Genomic DNA, 25291 nt, shown 5'->3' with positions numbered 1-25291 from the left:
TCGTCTAAAATCACGATTTTTTTTGCAAATATTTTCTCCGCCATGTCACTAATTCGTCTCTCTCGATCAACAAACTTTTCCGATTTCTCTTCACATACCGAAAGTCCATTTAATGTAAAGTTCTTTGTAATACTCTCATGGATATTTTATTTAAAGTATCATCTGCGTCTACATTAACTTTCGTTGAATAGCCTTTAACGTGGACAGTTCGTTCCTAAAATAAAATCCATGAACTTTTCTTCGGATTATACTTTTCGTACTATCGTCCAATACAATTTTTGCACGTCCTTTATGGATAGGTTTGTTACCTTGAATTATTCGGAAAACCGTACGAGCCGATACTTTCCTTAAATCTCCACACAATACCGCGACGTCCTCTATAAGCATATCTTGATATCTTCTACGCAATCCCTCATAAACCGATTTTATCATTTGCTTTTCTCTCACAGATAACCACCTTTTTTATTTTGTTTTTTTAACAGATGTACTGCACGTTGGTTTTGATGCCATGAACAATGACGTATGATATATAGACTAAGCAGTCCCGTATTCTCGCTATATAATCGGGTGTCCTAAAGATCTCCGTTCAAGGTTGAAGGTATGTTTACCAGAACAGCGGCGTGCTCATTTATATTTTAATGACAATAATTATTTTTTTAATTAAAATGAAATATTTATGATTTTTTTTTGTTCTCGTCTATAAGAGAAAAAATTATTTTTATAATGTTTGTAAAGTACATTAGTTACTGATATCCTTCGGCCTCCTTTTTTAATATCGTTATTAGATGACCCTTTCTCCACTACATAAGTATACTTTCGGAGTTTCCTGTATTTTTTATTAGTTTAAGAATCCAGTACATCAAATTGTCTTCTTAATTTTTTATTAATTCATTTTTTATCAGTTCCTGGTGATTTTCACTGTTGCAATAATATCCTTATATGTAGCAACTTTTGAAGTTTATATTAAGGAATTAGGAAGGAAATTAATAGGAAACTTGAGTGCAAACAAACAACAAACTTTTTAATTCTAATTTCGTGTTTTGTTGTAATGAATTAAAAACAAACAAACAAAAATCATCAAATCAATTATAAATTTTTATCAAAATCTTTACAAAAGAAATAAATAAAACATTTTGCAACATAATTAGTAATTTAATTAACGCATTAATGCACATAACGTAATAAATACAGTTTCAATTATTTCCTAAGACATACAATATGTTGTATATAAAGATACAATATGTTATAAATAAGGTGTATACCAAAGACTTCTATATTTGTAATGGTGGTATGAATATACAAAATAGGACAAGATAATGCCCTGCCTAAATCGCACAGGCTGATCAGTCTTACATCATTTTTGTTGAAGGCAACAGAAAAAATTCTTGATAGACATATTAAGGAAAGACCTTTGAGGGATGATTCTCTCAATGGCAACCAGCATGTATATAAAGAAGGAAATCAACAGAAACAGCAGTGGACGAAGTAGTTCAGAAAATCAGTCACTCAATTAATAATGGAGAGAATATTTAGAAGGCACATTTAATAATGCCCTATCAAATAGATCCACTATCAATGTGTGTTACTATGTGTAACTGGATCAAAGCAATGCTGGAAAATATATTGTTGAGTGAATAGAAGATTGTCACAAAGGTGCAAGGAGAGATTTTGGCCAAAACTGCTAAGGGTGTCCACAGGGGGGAGTGTTTTCTCCCCTCCTCTGGTCACTCCTGGTGGATCACTTGATGTCACTTCTTGACGCACACGGGGGAAGAAGTACATGCCTATAGGGATGATGTAATTATGGTAAGAGGAAAATATGGTAATTTTCTTTCCAGCACACTCCAAAGAACATTAAATATCCTTAGTAGGTAGTATGACATGGAAAAATTCTCTATCAATCTTAGTAAAACATCTAGGAGTAATATTAGATAAGCAGCTTACATGTAACGCCCAGTTGGAAAGAATAACCAACAAAGCAAAGGTTTCCCTTTCTACGTGTTGAAGAGTATATGGGAAAATTTGGGGTTTGAAACCCAAACCGATGTACTGGCTATACATGACTAGTCAGATCTATGATTACGTATGGCGCACTTATATGGTATGTTAAATAACAACAAAAGACCACTTAATATAAGCTGAATAAGCTTCAACGACAAGCATGCTTAATCATAACACGAGCAATGTTGACTACCCCAACCATGGAGGTCATGCTTGATCTCTGTTCATTACATATGGATGGAGAAGTATGTGAAGATAGGAGCATACAGAAGGTAGATAAGATGTCAGGAAGTTGGGCAAAAGGATACCTGGATCAAATCTGGAGAGATAATTAAAAATTAACTAGATTTGGAAATAGTACCAGATGCAATGCAACCTAAATATAATTTTGAAAAGTCTTTTACCATCGTCGTTTATAGGAAGGTACAAATAGGAGTTAAATAAAATCAATGCATTGGCCATCGATAAATTGTTGGCAGCAGCACCATCAAAAGTTAATGAATAGACTTTTAGGCCTGAATCATAAATAAAATTTAAGCAAAGATTTACTAAGGATGCTTTTTCTGATCCACAAAAACTGTCAATTAAAAAATATGCAACTGGCACTTTAAAATTGTCATTTAAGTCTTTAACGTCTTTAGAAGACCTGTATGCAAAGAAAAAACAGTATAGAAGAAACAATAAACAGAAAATTTATATAAATATTAAATACCAATGTAAAAATTTAATAAAAACATTACCCACAGGTAATGGTATAGCTAATGGTTTTGCATTTTCTTTTAGACGAACAAAGCTAGATTTCATGATAAAATCATTTGAATCAAAATGATCACAACAAATACGTGACTATCTGGAAAGCTTGTTCTTATTTAATTGTAAAATGTTTATCCAAATTTCCTTTTTTTCTTCGTCAAAAGGAAATCTATGAAAAAAAAATTAGTAAGAATAATTATATTTAAATGATTTTAATAAAAAAAAAACAAAAAATTTAATGGAAATTCTTATTATTCAGTATAATCCATAATAATTTATTTATTTATTAAATAAATAATAACTAAACGCCTCCACTGGCTATCAAAACATAACCTAATATTTATAAAACATACATATAAAAAATAACTTACTTGAAAAGTGATAACGTTTCGCTCTTCGAACTTCAGCGACCACAAACAAGACACCTAAATGGCATTTTACTAAAATAGTAGGTAAATGACTCTCAAAAATTTTAAATAAAATTTGCTTGTCACAAGAAATATGTAAACACACAACTGCATACAACTTCGTATCAAAACAATAAACAATAACAAAGGTATTCATGTTGTGGACACTTTTTAAAGCGTTCACCGAGTCTATATATTATACGTCATTGGCCATGATGTTACCCGACGGTACGCTCATGAAATACTAGCAGGCACAATGGTTATTTGTGGGTGAGTTTTCACAATGTTGCCGTATTGCATTAAGAATATTACTTTCGAAAAGAAATAACGGTGCCCGCCTGTCTCTCCTATTGAATTCAGGGTATAGATAACCGACACAGCCGCTTCTCTCATGACGAATATGGCAAAAGCAGCTGGAATTGGCTGCTCTAACCTGGGGTAGATTACCGTAGGTGGGGACAGGGCCTACCAACTCCGGTCCCCAACCACGCTTACCTCCCTTAGCAGTCCTAAGCTTGCCCCGTCGTGCCAGCATCACAACATTTAGCAGCCGAGACCGGACAAAAGAACGACCGCCTCTCCGTTTAGTCGGCTTTTACGACAAGCAGGAGGAACACTGCGGGGATATTCTACTTAGGCCCATACCTTACACAGAAATACGCGAAGAAACTGAAATATCCGATAATCAGTTTGGTTTTATGCAAGGCAGATCCACAATAAATGCTCATATATCATTCATTAATGCTAAGGGTGACACCAATTGATGCCAAAATGAGGGTGCATAACATGGACGTATAAACATAGATGGACTCAGTTATTTACATAAAAATGTGAAGCCAAAATTATTTGACTAGGTCACATTCTCAGCACCTTCAAATGTTGTCACGTTTTTTTATTAAAATATCTTATTCACGTACCGCTGAAAATATTACTATATTTATTTTATACTCTACAGGTGCTATCAAACCAAAATAATAATTTATTACTTATATTAATATATTTAATTGTAATTAAAACATCAAATGTGCACATAGTGTGCATATCATTTAATAATAGCGTATAACAGATATCAACCAATTATTTTATATGTAGAAGCACTGAAACCTATTTATTAATGGCAACGATGTTTACATTTCTCTGTCTTATGGCTCTACGTCAAACTTCAAATGCTGTTCCATGTCATGTCCATGTTTGTTTACTTTTTACCCAAGATGAGGAAAAGTTGTTTTTCGATATTTTGGCTGTATTTTAAGTGATATTTGTAAATAGTGAACTAAACAAATTATAATAATGGTGCTACAGTTTTGCATTTGCAAAAAAAACGAAATATTTACATCCCAATGTCTCATTTAATTTGTAAGTACTGTTTGTTTACATTATTTAAGATGAGGAACTGAGGAAGCCTGTGTGTTTACATTTTAAAATATGTCTTTCATAGGCGTACCATTGGGTTTATTAATATTAATTAATGTATTGAACAAGATATTAGTTCATGAAATTAGTATAGACATTTTTAAATTGTAAGTAGACATCATCTGATTAAAAAGATCTGTTTAGTAGCTTTTTAATTTAATATTTCTCATGAATTAACAATAAATTAGTGAAATGAATAAAACTCATTTATTTTTCTATGTAGGTTTCCAAATAATATTAATTAATGATGAAACTTACTCTAAACTTCAACAGAGAAAACAGTATAAAAAAACCTTTCAAAAGCATCCTTTTTGGTTAATTAAACTTGTAAGGAAGCTGAAAAATATTTCAGATTTTTTAATAAAACTATAAATATCTACAACAGACTAGTTAAAAACCTTATGAATATTTTGATTAATAAAACCATACGAAATGTCCCAAAATCAATCTATGAGCATTTTGGTGACCATATGTATGATGAAGATGCAATCGATGGTCACTTTATGCAACTTTTAAAATTGGTTCTTGAGAAATATTTTAAAATTGGAATTCATCATGAAACGAGGACTACTTTAGATGCTAACACCGTGCGCATAAGAAGCGTTCTTACTAAGACTGTTTTATTTCGCAATCAATAAAAATTTATTTCTATACCAACGTCTTCTATTATTTCTATTTACCATTTTTACTTTAATATTTCTGTTCGGTAAATAGCTTTCCAATAATTTATACATTTTCACGCCTACTTTTTAATAAGTAGGTATATTTGCAAATAATTTTATGTCAAATGCCAGCAAGAGCTTTGGAATGATCAATAAATAATTTTGTAGCAGAAACCCTTACTACGTGGAATCTATTGATATTGTATTAAAACAAATTTGTCACAATTTGAAAAAATATGTTTTAACACATTATCAATAAATATAGGTATGTACTTAAATTTGACAAATGTATATTTTTTAATTGTTTTTTTTATCGTAGGATTATTTGATACCTATTAAAAAATTAACTTGAGCTCAACTATATTTTATTGTATTAATTTTAAAGCAAATAAAATTGTATTTTATTTTTTCTATAAAAACGTGTTTTTATACATTATCACTACTTCCAATTATTAACGTCTGAATAATTATCCCCGCGAGTAAAAATTCAAGCACGCTTATGCTCATTGAGGAAGTATCACAGTCTATCGATACCCGTTTTACTCCCCTTTACCCTCTTGTCCAGGAATATCGAAGCTTCAAAACAGTGTGTGTTTAAGGTATCTTATTGCTGGGTCCATCTATGTTTATACGTCCATGGTGCATAATATGTAAGATGCATGTTCACTGTTGAGTCTTTAATCACTCAATATGAAGAATTGCTGATTAGCAATTTCCTGGGAGAAGTAAGAGAAAATGGCCGAAGAAGATTTGGGCGGAGACGCCTAGGGAGGACATGCAAGTAAAGGGGATTGATATCGGTATGACTCAAGATAAAAACTGGAGAAATCTAGTTAGACCGCGCATAAGGCTTAAAAGGATTATTTATTTTTTTTATGTTTTCTAGAATTATCCAAAGCCATGTTTTATTTTTATTCTTTTTTTTACACTGACAATTGACAATTTTTTGTCATTTTTTATGACCTAGTTCATATTTAGATTGATGGTTTCATCTAGAATTAGACAACGAAATTATGTGACAATAAGTACATGAATTTCCAAATTTTTTTATTAGAATTCAGCAAAAATATTTTTTCTTTAATTAAATCTAATGCAACTTACAGATTCAGAGATCACAGTGTTAAAAAATTTTAAAAATGCCTGAATGTTAATATTTAAAAAATTATTTCAGACTGGAAAAAGCCTGTACAAGAACCAATCCCTCATGAAATGTGTCAAATGTCAAGAACTTTCTGTGGTAGAACATGATATTGCTCAATGTCAAAATATTAGATGTGGTTATATTGTTTGTAGAAGATGTGATAGTTTTTCCTTTGATCCAATACAGTTTAAGGACACTTGTCAAAACGCCCAGTTGTTGAATAGTAGCAGATCAAGGTAAGTGAAATTTTCGTTTAGTTTTTAAATTTGGCTCATCCTTAGGTTAAAGTTGACACTTTTAGAAGTCGTAGGGATCGAGTTGATAATGCTCAAATGTATTGAGCCTTATCCAACCCTGGGTAGTTGCACATAACGTGTTCCGTCATCTCGCCTTCAGCCTGATAAACTCTGAAGTCAGTCAGATTTTATTTATGTGCTTCCGGCACATATATATACATATATATATATATATATATATATATATATATATATATATATATATATATATATATATATATATATAACTGTTTTGGATGGGTTGGAGTCAATAAAAGGGCTATTGGTTAACTATTTTTTTAATCTCGAGCTTTCAATTGTGTTTACAATTATTATCAAGAGCTAAAAAAGACAAAATATCTTACAAGGTTGAACTAAAAAGAAAAAACAATTTTTGTTAACTTACCAAATAAAAATTAGTTTAGTAAGTAAAAATTACTGCTAATACATCTTCAAAATATTTAATATAAAAATGTTTTAATCTAATAAATGTTTCTCCGAAAATTTTTATAATTTTGAAAACATTTTTTTAATACAAAAATAATTGAATTTATAAATAAGTTAAAATAGCAACCAATTACAAATAAGCCTCAATGTCATAAATGCCAACATAAAATTTTTTTATTTTTGACAATTATATTGCCAAAAAAAAAAAATTTCGTTTAAACATTCTTTTTTGTTTAGTAACAAAAAGAAGAAGATTTATTCACCGTTTACAGATGTCTGAAACAATGTAACAGATATATGGAGAATTAAATATGACATTTTACAAGTTTTATATATAAATCATAAAGAAAGAATATAATTATAAATTTTACTTAGATTTTGAATTTCTGATCTTTTGTTTAAATTATTATCACTTTTGCTAATACAAACCATTTCCAAAAAAGTCCTTTTAAATTTATTACTTTCACTACATAAAATTTTAATGTTATCAAAATCCATAATATGATCTTTATCGATTACATGCTCTGCCAAAGCACAAGATGGTTTTTTAATTCTGCAATCACTTTTGTGAGAAATAATGCGATCCTTGGACTGTAAAAGTCTCAAACGAAAAAGCGTTAAGACGAATTGTCTATCTGGACATCGTATCTGGGCCACATAGTTCGAAACGATAAATACTCTCTTCTACGCGTCATCATGCAAGGAAGAGTAGAGGGAAGAAAGACAAAATCTTTAAATCTCAAAAAGAATATCTAAAGTCAAATTTAACACGCTTTCATGCCTTGTAGTGAAATTTTGTTTCTTATTACAATACCGGATCCTGGAAAATTTTAAATACATTAAATTAAATCTCTCGTAAATTATAAAGCCTATTCTTAGATTAAAATAACAGACTTCTTAGTATTATGATATGTAGTATTGTGATAATGTATAGGTGTCAGTATTCTTTTAAAAGAGATTTATAGATTGGTATATAAATTTCACGGTCATGTTTCATACGGTTTTATCTTTCATACTTACTTTCATTTTAAGTTTCATTTTACATACAATTAGCACGTTGGCTCTGAAAATGACCTATAAATATGCATTGTTAAAAATCGTATAGATTTATCAATTTAAAATGTTCTTTGTCGTCTTGATTATTTATCTCAATTCGTTCCTAATTAAGCACATTAAGGTACCTCTCTCATTTTTTAATTACTACTTTTTTTTACCTTTTGCCATAGTTTTCCTCATTTTCTTTATTCATATCGATTTCACTCATAACGAATATTGGGTAGTTTATTGTTTCATGAAACTTTCTCCTTATATGTCCGTATCATACAAGTTGTCTAGTTATTATAGCGTATATAATGTCGTATGTTAATTCCATTTTATTTAACAACAAAATACTAAAAACTTTGTTTTCAAAACTTTCACCAAATTAATTGTATCTTATCACTACAGCTGTTTCGGCAGAGTGCCTTTCTCAAGTCTCAAGTTTCTCGAATCCATCAATCATCTATTGTATTTCTTATCAAGATTTTGAAGCAGCTGTGCTCCATTAGTCCGTTTTTGTTGCTTTTTGTCACTGATTCTTTTTTTTCTTTATTGTCATCATTACGTAGCGCTACAACACTGGGTGGGTCTTCGCTAACTACAACTTTTTTCCAAGTTGATCGATTTTCCACGAATCTTCAATTGAAATGTTAATTTTCTAAGATATGATTGGATGTTTTCTCTCCATTGTATACTGAGACACCCAAGTGGCATTCTTCTGTGCTAAGTTTCTTCCATACCAGTTTTACAAGTGTGACATCTTAGCGTCTATGCATGTGTCCGATCTACCTTAAGCGATTTATTTTCCTGAACAATATCGTTATAAGAGCTTTCTTTATTCAGTATATGTTCTTATTCTATACGGATTTGTAGTGATATAATAATGAGGTTAAAAAATTTTAGAAGAATTATGCTCTGTATTTCTTTAGTGACATTATTATTAACCGTGATTATTGATCTAAGATATTTAAAGTATTCCATACTTTCGAAATTGAAGTTGTTGACTTTATTATTTTATCTAGATGTATTGAATTGCTCTCTTCTTTTGTATCGCTGGTTTTCATTTTGTTGATTTTAAGTGAAACATTTTTCGTACTCTCTTCACTTTGTTAATGTCGTTTGCGGACGGGAGAGAGTTTCTTATGAAATCAATATCATTAGCATATGCTAGGAGTGCTTTGTACCTTGGTCCATTAATGGATTGCATCTTAAATATGCGTTATTTCTATTTTAGTAAGCTGTTCATAAATTTTTTGAATATTTAAATCGAGAATCTGTATTTATTCGACTGTTTTATAACACAGTTTCTTGGCGCCTATTTTAATCTCTGTTTTTTTTGGTTAGGTTATCATTATTACAAAGATTTTGCGGGATATCGACATAGGGAACTCGGTGGTATGTCCTTAACGTTTCCATAACCAACGTTCGAATATTTGTCTTACTGTAAAGTCATAACGATTTTACTAGAAAATATAGTGCTATTTAATAATATTAAAGTTCAAGCAACAATTCCTATATGCCTTAACTTGGTACTGATATCTCTGCTCCCCGATCCCAGGTAGCAGTCAAGAAAACATTAAAACTGCTACACTTATGTTTCCTATTATCCAACGATTAGCCAGTCCAGGACTATACGCCTTATTATAGTACTGATATTGCTTCTGCCCCTCATAACTGAATCCCCCTCATCCATTGTATTTCTTATACTTTCATTTCAATCCCTTCCAATCAAGATTTTGAAGCAGCTTTGCTCCATTAGTCCATTTTTGTTGCTTTTTGGCACTGTTTCTCCTTTCTCTTTATCATCATCGTTACGTAGCGCTATAACATTGGGTGAGTCTTCGCTAACTTTTCTCCAAGTTAGTCGATTTTCCACGAATCTGTAATCAAACGAAATGTTAATTTTTTGAGATATGATTGGAAGTTTTCTCTCCATTGCATACTGAGACGCCCAAGTGGCATTCTTCTGTTCTAACTTCCTTCCATACCAGTTTTACAAGTTTGACATCTTGACGTCTATGCATGTGTCCGATCTACCTTAAGCGATTTATTTTCCTGAACAATATCGGTATAAGAGCTTTCTTTATTCAGTATATGTTCTTATTCTATACGGATTGGTAAGCGATATGATAATGAGGTTAAAACATTTTTTTTTATTATTTTTCTTTCATATATTCGTAGTTCTTTCCTATTTTGTCCATGATTCGCATCCATGTATTAAAATAGGTCTAAAGTTTGAATTATGCTCTGTGATTCTTTAGTGGCATTATTGAAGTTATACTTCTATACGCACGGTCGGCGTTGGAAATTTGCACGGGAGTGAATCTGTGAAACTATTACATATGTAAGATAATGAGTAAGAGAGAGACATAAGATATATTTTCTCTCTCTTCCTACCTCGGGAATAAAAATGTTCCTTTTGTATATATATTTAATATTATAAATATATTATATTATATTATATAATGTTATATACTTATATAATATAATATATATTAATATTATTATTTATGTGATATGTTTTGTATTATTTATTAAATGTTCATAATTATTTTAGGCTTTTGCATTTCAAAATAATCACTGTATGACAGACAACTGTCAATTTTGAAATCCGTTAGTATCATGTCTAATTGGCAAATCTTTTACGTGTTTGGTTCATACGCTGGTGTACGTGAGTTCGAATCCCAATATGAATTTTCCTTTTTTATTTTTGAAATATTTAAAAACCTCACGTTAATGTTATTAAATATATGTAATATATGCAAAAATACTACATAATCCGAGTTGTTGGTTTTTTATTTTTATCTTCGTAAAGTACGTTATGTATATTGGCAGTTTTAAATACTTATGAACATTGCATTTTAATTTGTATTGTATTATTATATTGAATTATGTTGCAGTGTATTGTATTGTAATTTTTATATTAATAAAAAAATAAACAATGCATTTTACTGAAGAGTATGCGTAAAAAAATTTTTTGCATTCAACTCCTTTTATACATATATGAAAATAAAAATATATATTTTCATTAAAATATTGATACAATCCTTAATTTACTATACTCCTATTACAGGTCAAATGTTTATATACAGCAAACGATGCACCATATACCTATATACCTAATTATTTTTCTCTTTCTGCTCTCTCTTACCTATAGCATTAAATATGTAATGATTGTGCAGATTGACTCCCATATAAATTTGTAACGGCAAACGCGTGTATAGAAGTATAACTTCTACCGGCAGTCCCACTGGACTGCCACACCCGTTTTTTTTATTAACCACGATTATTTATCTAAGATATTTAAAGTGTTCCATATTTTCAAAATTGTAGTTGTTAACTTTAATATTTTATCGAGATTTATTGAATTGGTCTCTTTTGTTGATTCGCTTGTATTTGGTTTTCATTTCTTTGATTTTAAGTGAAACATTTTTCGTGCTGTCTTCACTTTATTCAAGTTTTTGGACGGGAGAGTTTCTTACTAGAGTTATGAGATATATATCATTAGCATATGCTAGGAGTGCTTTGTCCCTTGGGCCGTTTATGGAGTACTTCTTAAATAGGCGTTATTTCTATTTTAGTAAGCTGTTCATTAATTTTTTGACTATTTGAATTGAGAATCTGTATTTTATTCGACTGTTTTATAACACAGAGTTTCTTGGAGCATATTTTCATCTTTGGTTTCCCGTATCATTATTACAGGGATTTTGCTGGATATCGACATAGTGAACCCGGTGGTATGTACATGATGTTTTCATAACCAACGTTCAAAAATTTTTCTTACTGTAAATTCATGATTATTTTACTAGGGAATATATTGTTGTTTAATAATAATAAAGTTCAGGCAATAATTCCTATATTCTCGGTATATAACTCGGTAATGATAATTCTGCTCCCCGATACCAGATAGCAGTCCCGAAAACATTAAAACTGCTACACTCATGCTTCTCGTTATCCAACAATTAGCCAGTCCAGAACTATACGCATTATTATGGTACTGATATTGCTGCTGCTCCTCATAAGTGAATAGAATATGCAAGGAAGGGTTTGACAATTTAATAGGATTTTGTATGTTAGAATATTATTTCTCTGAGAAAGTGAAGAATATCTATTTGCTATCCGGATTTAATCCATAAATTAAACAATATAATGCTATAAAATAATGCTAGTAGCAACAAAAAAGCGGTCTAATAGTCACTAATGAGAAAATCAAATAAATGTTCTTTAACATACAAAAGAGAGGATCTAGATTAGGGCATAACGGAACAATAAAGCCATATAATTTTGAAAGATTGCAGCATCTTAGATATCGTAGGTAACGTTGTTACATAAGAAATAAAAGGAAATATTCAGATAGCTAACTGATGTATATGTATATATAACCCTCTTTTAAATCCAGAAGTCTAATTCGAATCCCTAAAATTAGGGTATATAAAATATTGAGCAAACCAGTGCTAATATGTGGAGACGTGACGAGAACGTATTAATTAGACCAGGATTGCTAGAAAAGCTATCAGAGGTATTTTCCGACTTACTGAGGTCCGAGTATTAACCAATACCGAACAGAAATAATTCCAAGATCAAACACATATATAAAGATAGCAACGTCGTACAAGAAACTGAATCTCAATGCTAAAGTTGCGCTGGCTTTATCCAAAGACTTTATAATAACTGCATCGCCAAGTTAAATTGGGAGGATGCCCCAAGAGAAAAAATGTCCTTAGGACTTCCACAAATGAAGGGGGAGGTAACATATGGTCAGATTTAGGAATAATGAGACTATCTACCGACCAATCATATTTATCAACACCTGCTATCCTACCTACAATCAATACTTATCTGTTGTGGACTATCAAATCAATTACATATAATCAAACGAACTAGGCTTAAAAAAATTATCCTAGAAAAGGCACTTCAGAAATATTAACAAATTTTAAAAACGCCATTTACGTGGCTGTATTTTCAAAAAGGCAATAGAATCTTGTTGCGTTCTGACTATTCGATGACGATGATATTTATATAGAAAATATAGAAAATAACAGCAAGAGAACTATAATTATGAAACGAAAAGATTACGAAATGAAAAGATTATATAAATCCCTTATATTTACACAGACTGGTTTACAAAAGGTGAACGAATGAGCATAAAAACACAGCTGTTTTAAAAACTTAATATTATTAGACGAATTTAGGATCAATTTCACTCAAAATATGATATGCTAAAATATGATACGACAGAAAAAAAGGCAATAACTTTGACAGCTGATTGCCACATAAATATCAATGTAAATATGATAATTGAAATATGAAACCCAAATATGATGATTTTGCCACAGCATATGAATATTGTCTCGTACTGTTATATAGCAATTTGTTGTCACATTTTAACCTGTTTATTTCCTTATTATCCATATATGAGTTGTAAACCGATATTACAAGCTCATTTACTTTTTAACAGAGACTATATACGTACAGTTATTACTAAACAAATCTGACTCGAAATATCGTCTATAAGTAACAGTATGTAAAATTTAAATTTTTATGGAGTTCAAAGTAGAAGCCTTCACGAAATTTGAAGTTACAATAAGACCACCGCAATCGAGCGTACTCTTACTCTGGATAATGAATAATTATTTAATCGGTTAATTCTTCAATCACCCGTTCAATATGATGTTTGTCAAATCGGTCCTTTTTAGGACCAACTATTCTACTTATGTCTATAAATATTAAGGACATATCTACAGATACACACACTCTACTTTACTTAAGCTTATCAGACATATACGCTTAACACAAATGTGACGTATTTCTACTGCAGGAAGCAAATAGAGGGCCAAACCTAGGGTATTTGGTATTAAGCTAATCGCTGAAAATAACGAAATAAACATAATAAATGCCGGCAAAGAAGCAAAGAAAAACTTAAAATAAGAGAGGACAAAACCAGTCAGCTGAGGAAACCTTTCAACGATGTTGAGTTTGGATCCACTATCCACGTATATTATGAACAGTATTACGGCTCCTGACTGAGGATCTAAACACAAAACTAATTATAAAATTTGGACAAAAAAATACAACAGTGGCTAATATCCAAAGTCTGTAGACAAGCAAAGTAAAGACAAAGTTGTTGCCTTGCTTAAACCTGACAAAAACCCCAACGACCACAAAAGCTATCGGCCAATATATCTATTTATTTTTTCAGCTATACACAATACTTCTGCATATGATCCTTAATATAAACCGATAATAGAAGGAAAACTTAAATTTAAAGATAAAAGTGGCTATATATGACAGAGTAGATCATGTTCGTCACACATACTAAATCTTGCCCAACACAACGAAGACGGATATAAAAAATATCAGACATGAGGAGTGGTATTCGTCAATCTAAATTCTGCTTACGACACCTTAAATTAAAGGACATTTCTCCAAAATCTATGTGATATCCCCTTAGGTAATAGAACAACAGAAGATTTTCCGTATCACTCAATGGTAAGAAAAGATGAAGATTGAGAAAGTAGAAGAACGGTCTCCTTTGGGGTACCGTAATGGCACCTACACTGTATAACATTTACACAACCCATTCCAGTAAATACTAGGACTTTTATTATGTAGACGATACATCTATTGTTGCAGAACCACAAACTTTTGTTGCTGAAGTGGACAAAAATCTAAATCATATCTTAAACACAATAAAAATAGATTATAAATCAATTTTAAGCCAAACCCTGGAAAAAGTCAGGTGTGCTCCTTCAATGTCCCTAACAGAGACGCTTTCACAAATTTGAACATATACCTGAACCAATAGTGTCATGAAATCATTAAACACACTTTGTAATTTACAGAACTTTGTTTAAAACTAAATGGCAAACTAGAACCAGAAAAATAGTATTCTCCGCGAACTTGTCAGCTAAAAACGGGAAGTACATCCTTCCACTCTTAAAACGTAGACGCTTAAACTCTATGCTTCTGCTGCCAAATATACCTAGCTTGTATGGGTGACATCAATACATACTTGACACGTAGATTAAGCTATAAATTAGTCAGCCAAATTAAGCGGATATTAAGACTCTCATCCATATATAAGCTCTACAATATCGTAGTTATCAATCCACCTAATATCCGAAGATAAGTAGCTAGAGAACAAAAGAAACCAAGTCTAGATTCGTAACATTTACTCCACGAATAACAACCCATTTTATGACTAGAATCGAGGAAAAACTGGCTAGATCAACACATCTGCAAGATATACAAAAAATAAGCTGCTTCTCGCCATCTGAACCCTCAAAAGGAACTTCCTTATGGTAGTTATCTGCCTTAAATCTGCCAGGAAGACTCTTGTCTGCAAACAGCGGTTAACCTGTGTAAATCTGGGGTGATAAAAGATTCATTACACTTTCTTCGTTGACTTTGCCATTCAAATCGCTCTTTTCTGAAGGGACAAGGTTTATTTATTTGAACTCAACATGTAAAGTACAGTCAGTAAGCTATTACTTATAAAGATCATTGCAAATTTGACACTAGCTACACTTATATTGACTACATATTACCCCTAAATAGGAGATAAAACATTCAGAAGTATGTAATATGGGTGAAGTGGTATAATTCTTGTTAGATAAATTAAGCATTCTTCCCTTTTTTGTGCACTACTATCCATTTTTACACAAAAATATCTATTTAAGCAACTAAATATTTATTTTGAGATAACCTTCTATTCAGAATTATTTGTAGTACACAGATAAAACCAGAAATAAAATAATAAAAATCTGTATACAAGATATCATAAAATATTGGATGAAATAAAAAAAGTTCTTATTTATCGAATTCTTAAATAAAACGTATGAAGACATACTCACGTTAACAAAATACATTAGGAAATTTCCGCATATGAAAAAAATCCAATTTGGTAACGAAATCCTTTTGTATCTATAAAGCTATTTTTAGAAAAGCACGTACCTACCAAAAACAGGTAGTTAACAGGTTAGTATACATATCTGTTACACACTGTAATGCGTATGAACGATAACAAAAATAAGGAGTCCATATCAACCGTTCAGACTATACGCGAGAAGTATACAGCTTAATGGCAGAGTTGCCAAACTATCAGAGCTTACTTAAACCGATATACCTATGGTTCCAATATACAGTGAAAAAGATCTGAACGACCCCTATAAGATATACACGTGAACTATGCAATATACATTCATGATACAGGGGTACTTAAGGGCTCCACAAAATTTTTAAAAATTATGAAACTATACATGTTGACGAATCGACAGAGCCAATATTATGGAATGGTCAAGTGAGCTCCGTATATCGGTGTCCAGTTGACCACGGAGCTCACTTGAACCTGAATTTTAACATGGGCGGAGTCCACTTTATGCCGTAGATATATATATATATATATATATATATATATATATATATATATATATATATATACACCTGTATTTTAGGCGGTACGCCCTTCCGGTAGGGATCTATGGAGGAGTATCACCGAGCCGCAAGCCCTTATCTCTTGCCGTACTGCTCCACCATAGGCCGATCAGACACCAGCATATTGTAGTCTAAGCCGCAGATTCATTTAGAATTTTAAAAGTCTGCGTTAGCCTTTTTGTTTTCTGTACACCGAGTTGGGGATCGAACTCACATCCACTGAACCACTCGCATTGAAGCGAATGGGAACCGGCCAGCCCGTTTGGCTATCTGATCGGCCGCTTCTGGCACATAATACACTTAAAGCGACAGTTAGGATATGTACTCTAATTCGGAGATCATACCTATTCATGTCTAGTAGATATTTGGATCTCTTCTTCGAAGGTTTATGTATAAAAGCCTTCGAATGTTTAAAAGCTTCGAATGTTAGTATCAGTGGTTACGTTTCATTCATTCCACGCACTCCGATACCATTTTGTTAGCATGCTTCTTGCCATTCCAACGAAAGGTTCTGGGCCTATGAATGTTTTTTTTTGTCCTCCTTTGGCTAGTAGGTTCGCTCCTTAAAACAAGTATAACCAGACTCCTAGAGTAAACTTACTTTGGTACTTCTTCCGATCCGAATCAGATTCTGAAGACAGTTCCAAATTAACTTGAAGTGAGTTCGATTCCAGTACAGTGCTTTGTTACATCCCCTCCAAATTTGATTTTGATGTTGCTATAATTTTGGACGACCATTTCTCGCGTTTCTTGTACAACTTTTTCGTTCTCCATCTCTTCCAATTTCTTCACAATTTCTTTAATTTTCTTTTTTGTTTCTTCCTTATCTTCTTTCAAAGCTCTCTCCAGTTGTCATTCCACATTTTCTACTCCCTCTTGTATTTCTTTGTGTCTTCTCTTCCACATTTTCTATTTGTTCTTATAAATTTTCTATTTCTTCCTTTGACTTTTTAATTTTATTTCTGTTTCTTCTTCTATCTTATCTACTTCTTTTTGTATTTATTGTAGATAACTCCTAACTTCATATTCATATTTGTCCAATCTACTTTCTATTCGGCTTTTCATTTTTTATTTTCTTCTTTGTTTTCTCCTTGTTATAATTTTATCATTTTTTATTTTCTTCCTTTTGTATTTCCTACATTTTTTTTATTTTGTTCTCTGTTTTCTTCTTTTGTACTTTCATCAATTTTTATCTTCTATATTTTCTTGCTGTTTTTCCATCATTGTCATTATTCAATTTTCTAACATCTCTACTATGACATATTTCTCATTGTCAGATCCTTCTTCCACAATTACTTCTTCTTCTCTGTTATGCATATTTGAATTCTGAAAAAACGAGATTTAAAAAAAAATTCCACACTTGAAACCGTTTATGATAATGAAATTTTATTATTGAGCGGTAATACAAATTTAAGAGGGAGCACTTTAATTTTTACTTTAAAACAAACTTTACAACTTTACTTAACAAACAATCCTTAAAAACCCAGCGTTTAGGTAGGATTTTTTCAGCCCAGAACTTTCGTAAATTCCAAAATTTTTGCTTGACTTCTGGATGTCACTTATCCTCTGTGGACGTGGACTATAATTTCAGTAATTTTTTAGATAATTTAGTCTGTATTTTCAATAAGGCATTTCCTATAATTAAAATTAAGTCAAAACATCACAAACCCTGGACTACCAAGGGCATCCGCATATCAGCCAAGAATATGCATTCCCTACTATACATCAAGAAATTTACTACCAATGTCTTTGTCACTGAATATAGAATCGTGTGGGAAGCTCTAAAAATGTTGCAAGGGAAACTTGGTCCATAATAAACGATCTTCGAAATAAAACTAACACAGCTCACACATTTTCTCTTTCAAACCCTGAAAATCTAAATGAATACTTCGTTAATGCGAGTAAAAATATAAAATCAGCTATTTTGCCACAAGATTCTATTTCCTATCTTCCCAATTCAAAAAAGTTCTCTAATTCGTTCTTTATAAGACCAGTTGATAAATCTGAACTATTCCAAACAATCAGTAGTATCAAAAGCAAATCTTCCTGTAGTACTGATGGACCATGCATAAAAATTTTCTTAAATCTCAAAAATAATATGTTGGAAGTCCTGGGCTCACTAATTAACGATTCCTTTGAAAAAGGTATATTTGATCCTATCTATCCTTTGGTCCTATCCAAAATTATAGAGAGACTTATAAAAGTTCGACTTATGTCCTTTCTCGTTGAAAACAAAATTTTATCACAAAGTCAGTTCGGCTTTATATCTAATAAATGTACCAGCGATGCTATGTTTTCTGTACTACATGAGGTCTATCAAGCACTAAACAATAATATTTATACTGCCACTGTTTTTTGTGACTGTCAAAGCTTTTGATTGTGTAAATCATGACATTTTGATAAAAAAACTAAATTTCTACGGAATTCGAGGTGTTTCTTTGAATTGGTTCCAACCTTACTTGAGGAATAGGAAACAACTAGTTCGAGCAAATGATACTGACTCTAGTCGCAAAAGCATTGTATGTGGAGTACCACAAGGTTCAATACTGGGTCCTCTACTTTCCTTATCTTTATAAATGACATCACTAACTTAAAAATCGATGGAAATTTTTTTCTTTTTACTGATGATACCAGTATTACCTGGAAGAACTCTAATATTGCAACGCTTCATGCATTAAAACTTCTGATCTACTTAAAATAAAAACATCGCGACGTTATATTGAAATTTACACTGGTTAATTGCAAATCAGAGAATCTGAGTTATTGTATTAAAAAGCCTATGTTCCGTAAAATAAATTCCAAATGTGTATATAATTGCAAAAGTATTGCACCACCAAAAATATGCTTATTTTGATAGTTACTTTTCTCGTTAACGGCTTAACGGATTCAACTATTTTTTTATTATTTTAGACTTTTCTTTGGTATTTACACTGTTGGGCAAAAGTTTACTCAAACTTCGCTTTTGGGCTCATACCCAAAATTATGGGTGGACGAAAAAAATATTTTTCTTATGTTAAGTCTGAGACAACCTGTAGGTAGGGCACGGGTGGGTTTGTATCGAAACTATGTTGTAGTCTCTTGTTTTGTGAACAGTTTATTTTTTTATCAATGACATTTTTAAAAACCGAAAAAAAATAGACCGTTTTATTCTTTAACATGTGTATTAACTGAATAACAATAAAGCTCATGCTAAATTAACAATAAAAAATAACAACAGTAAACTAATGTCGCGTGTTTTCCCCCCAATTCTAATAATAGCTTTACATCAAGTTCTAACTGTTTACCGGCAATATTCCATAAGTGTCCAATAGAATTCTCGCCGGGACTGTAAGGCGGCTAATATATGAATATTAACTTCACTTAAATATTCAGTAATGACACGCGATATGTGAGGCCTTGCGTTTTGTGATTTTATTATTTATCATCAATATATTATATCGTGTAAATAAATAAATATTGATTGACGATAATTAGTTTTAAAGTTTTATTTTATTTAGTATTTTTACTATATACCAAACAAATGATGATGACCCAAAAGCTATTTTATCAATAATAATATATCTTTCTATTTGTAAATACTAATCTATTAATCCATCAATTGATAGAGAATTATTTGATATAGTTACAAAGCACAATATCTACGGACCCTGTGGTGCTTTTAATACGACATCGTCATGTATGGACTATGGGAAATATAAGAACGATATCCGAACAGAGGTATTTATGATACTATTACAGATAGTGACGGTTATCCTTTATATTGCCGCAGAAACACTGAAAATGGTGGTCACACATTCACAATACGAATGGCAAATCCTGCATAGGAAGTTGAAATTGATATTGAGTAGATGGTACCATACTTAATATTTCTTTCTAAAACATACAAAGCTCATATAAATGTACAGTTTTGTAGTTCTGTAAAATCCATTAAGTATATTTGCAAATACATTATGCATTAAGAACATAAAGGTAGTGACATGGCAGTATTTAAAGTAGAAAATGTAGATAAATACGACAAAATAACACTGTACCATATTGTAAAAATCGGTGGCATCGAAGCTATCTGGCGTATTTTTAGTTTTCCCGTGCATGAATCTGTGCACCATCTTGCATTAAATCTTGAAAATAATCAATGTGTATATTTTACTAAAGAAAACGCTCTCCAACGATCATTTGAACCACCAAAAACAGCAGTTACTGAATTCTTCATATTATGCCAAAAATCTGATTTTATATTTTGAGAACGATTTCTGAAGTGGAAAATGTTTTCGGCCAATTCACAAAAACATTATTATATAGAGACATTTCACGCGACTTTATATGGGACAAATCAAGTAAACAATAAAAGCCAGTAAAAAAAGGAGAATCACATCCAATAATCGCAGGTGTATTCAAAGCGACTTTACACAGTACATCCAAACCAACGTGAACGTGTTTTGTGTTTATTGTTGGTTAATAATCCAGGGCCCACGTTTTTTCAATATTTGCGAACCATTAACAGTCACGTATCAAGATGCATGTCGCGAGTTAAAATTGCTGGAATACGACAATCATTAGAACTGACAGTTGCTGATCCACGCCAAATAATATACGTCAAATATTTACAATTATTTTAACATCGTGTTATCCATTACACTCATCGACTTTATGGAAAAAATACAAAAAGTACATGACTGACGGTATATGTACCGAATTAGACAGACAAACCAAAGTCCAAATGTAAATTACACACCAGAAATGTACAATGATGTATTAGTGTTGATAGAGGATTTGTGTATTTAAATATCAAATTTACCACTTATTATGGTTTACCTTCTTCGGATCGTCAAGCTAACGGTGAGTTATTAGACTTAGTTAACGGTGAGTTGTAGCGAGAAAAATAATATAAAAACGTTGATTTAGGTACGATGAGCCTCGGGTGATAGCTGAACAAAAAGATATTTACTACAGAATCATGCTATGCTGGTTATTGATACTGAACAAGACGGGTTTTATTTTTTAGACGCATCAATCTATTATTGATTGTATAGAGTAGAGTATGGGACACTCAAACCAGACAGACACACTGCGCATGCGTCGACATAGACCCAGACACAGCGTCGGTAAGCATTGGATCTGCATTACCGGCCAACGTGTAACTTAGCATAGTTCCGAACCTTTTAGTCATGACAGAAACCATTTCAATTCTTTTAATTATATTTTAACTGTTTAATATTTTAATTTCTGTTAACCATTTTTATTCTTAGAATATTATTTTCAATTAATTATTTTTTTTTTTAAATTAAAGAAAAAGTTTTCCAGAGGTAGGATTTGAACCCGTATGAAATATTTACTAGACCAGCATACTGCACGCGACACCACGAGCGATTAATGTTATGCGCTCAAAAGGGTATAATAATATAAATCCGGTTAGCAGCTGTGTAGGAATTTAAAACATAGTTACCCCTCGATTTTATTGCTGACAAATTAAGTGACTAAGATGAATTATACTAAGAGATAGAAAAAAAAATAGCAGGTTAGGTTCTCGAGATAAATCAGTCCGATAACAACTCACTTATATATTTTTTTAATAAAAATTATCTATTATAAAAGAAAGTTATTAATTAGTGCTAATAAACGAAAACTATCATTGACCTCGGCAATATTAATTTGATATATAATGGTAAATCATGGTACAGGATTTTAAATGGATAACTTAGAGAAATATCAGTCTCTAGGTGTTGGATATTTAATGAGATGACCCCATTGGTTGACTTTAAATGAATTTTAATATATATACTACTCCACGATTCCACTGAACGTGTGCTATTTTGGTAAAGGCGTACGCCGACCTTCAATAAACACTGGTTGACACAGTCGTCTCATGCACATATATCTCGTACACTGCTCAATATAGGCATATAATTTTCGTCATACACTCCCAATCAAACGAGCAATTCAAATTATTGTTAACAATAATTTTTATGAATTTTCATTCACAACAAGGTACTCAAACAATTCATTTGCCTAATAAACTTTTGCTATTCTAAAGCATTGTCCTTTTAAACGCAGCACAGATAAATGTCGTTTCAACCTTTCAATAAAACTTCTTACTTTCTCTCTCTCATACTTTAACTTATTGGTGAAAAAACTTAAGTTTAAAAAAAAGTATTCGGAATTTAATAACATTCATTCAATCTAGCAATTGGAATAACACCAGAAATAATTTTTATGCACGGGGTTTTCAGAACTTTCATTTGCCTTTGTTATTTTAAACAATTGTCATTTTAAACACAGCACACACATGTACGCGCGTTGACCATCGCATTAACCTTTAATGAACGATTCTTACTCTATTACTTAATCGTGTTACCAATAAAAATCGCCCGCGCAAGACGGAATAACAACTGAGATGGTCAAAATAGGTAGATAACTCTAGAATCTAACAAATTCCATAGTTATGGTACAACACACAAGAAGAGAGATCGAATAAACATGAACCGACCAATTAGTCTTTTTATCACACCCATGTAAATTTTTTAACAAAGGTTATATCAAATTAAACTTATACCAACGACGAATTCTACAAAGGATAGAGTACAAATGATCATCAAACACAATCGGAAAAATGCGAAAATTCCACTCAAGTTGGCATTTTTTTAATAAAGCTTGCGATCCCATAGAACAATGGGGGAATGGGTGGTTCATGCATTAGATAACGGCAGAATAGACTCCCAATATAAAAAGCTCTTAGAAAACATTTACAGGAAAGCAACACTTACAGTTAAAATCTGTGAAAGCTCAATAATGAAATATTAATGAGGAGAGGAGTCAGACAAGGAGATACGATATCACCCAAGTTATTTACACTTGCTTTGGAGGATATTTAAAAAAAACTGTAATTGGAACAAAAAAAGATATTAACATCGATGGACGCTACTTAAATCACTTGCGATTTTCAAATGACATTGTACTAATAATTAGCACTTGTACACAGGAGTTACAAGAAATGTTAACAGACTTAAGCATCCGAGATAGTACGACTAACATATTAAGAAAACTAAGATTATGTTAGCTAAAATAAAAAAGTAAATATCACTCGTGACGATAGGAGGATTGAAAATGTAGAAGACTATGTGTACTAACAATGCGTAACAGATAATTATGTATCCTGTAATTGGAACAAAAAAAGATATTAACATCGATGGACGCTACTTAAATCACTTGCGATTTTCAAATGACATTGTACTAATAATTAGCACTTGTACACAGGAGTTACAAGAAATGTTAACAGACTTAAGCATCCGAGATAGTACGACTAACATATTAAGAAAACTAAGATTATGTTAGCTAAAATAAAAAAGTAAATATCACTCGTGACGATAGGAGGATTGAAAATGTAGAAGACTATGTGTACTAACAATGCGTAACAGATAATTATGTATCCTACTAACTATACCTGCTGTTGGTAGGCACGTACTTCTCTATAAAAAAGGTATATAGATACAAAAGGACTTAAGCTTATTATTTAATGGAATTTTGACTTGCATAGAAAATTTGATATTCTCTGTATTTTTAAAGTTATTTTTTTTATTTAACATAATTTTATTATTTCATTGCCGAATTAGATTCTTTTTATATTTGCGGAAATTTTGGAATGTATTTTGTTCACGTGGGTATGTCTTTATACGTTTTATGTAAGAATCCGATTAATAAGAGCTGCTTTTTATTTCATCCATTTTTTCTATGATATTTTGTTTAAAAATTTGTTATTGTTTATGTTCTAGTCTCATTTGTGTGCTATATATAGATATGTGTATATATATATATGTGTCTGCATAGAAGGTTATCTCAAAACAAATATGATTAAGTGGTAAAATAGATATTTGTGTTCAAATGGGTAGTAGTGCTTACGTAAAAAAAAGAAAGAAAGGTTAATTTATCTAACAAAAATATACCACTTTTCACCAATATTGCATACTTATAAATGTTTTATCTCCTATTTAGGGGTAATAAGTAATCAATATAAGAAGTGTCAAATTTACAATTATTTCTATTATCAATAGCTTACTGACTATACTCTACATGTTGAGTCCAAATAATTAAACCTCGTCCCTTCAGAAAAGAGCGCTTTAAATTGCAAAGTCAATTGCGTGCAGGAGATCGTTCTAGCCTATGACAATTAAGAAGGTGTGATGAATCTTGCACCACACTCACATTCATATAGTTTATCGGTGTATGCGGACAATAATCATCCAGGCAGAATAAGGAAGATAACTAGCAGAAGGAAGTTCTTCTTGAGGTTTCAGATGGCAATGATCAGCTTTTTTTTTGGCATGACGAGTTTTTCTGGTATATCTTACAGTTTTTTCTCGATTTGAGTCGTCATACAATGGAACTGGTTTTCGTGGAATGGATTTTACGAATCTAGACTTTATTTCTTTCGTTCTTTGGCTACTCATCTTCGAATATTAGGTAGGGTGATAACTACTATAGGGTAGAGCTTATGTATGGATGTGATTCTTATAGAGAAACATGGAATGCAAGCGTCTACGTTTTAAGGGTGGAAGGATGTACGCCCCATTTTTAGCTGACAAGCTTGCGAAAAAATATTATTTTTGGTCCTCAGTTTATCTTTTAGTTTTAAACAATGTTCTGTGAATGAGAGCGTGCGATATAAACTATCTTCAAGATATTTATAGTAAGTCGAGAGTTCAAGGATTAGATTACACTATTGAATGT

General features: G+C 31.5%; 1 protein-coding gene across 1 annotated transcript in view; it reads left to right on the top strand.

The window, feature by feature from the left end:
- LOC140441396 (uncharacterized) overlaps positions 1 to 25291 on the top strand; it is a 343618-nt gene that overhangs the window by 139396 nt on the left and 178931 nt on the right. The window contains exon 3 of the mRNA XM_072532110.1: positions 6408 to 6613. Within this exon, the coding sequence (XP_072388211.1) occupies positions 6408 to 6613 (206 nt within the window). The remainder of the gene's footprint in view (positions 1 to 6407; positions 6614 to 25291) is intronic.

Source organism: Diabrotica undecimpunctata, chromosome 5 (genome assembly GCF_040954645.1).
Source record: "Diabrotica undecimpunctata isolate CICGRU chromosome 5, icDiaUnde3, whole genome shotgun sequence".
NCBI classification, from domain to species: Eukaryota; Metazoa; Arthropoda; class Insecta; order Coleoptera; family Chrysomelidae; genus Diabrotica; species Diabrotica undecimpunctata.
The sequence above is the reverse complement of the archived record's forward strand: the minus strand, read 5'-3'. Positions and strand labels throughout refer to the sequence as shown.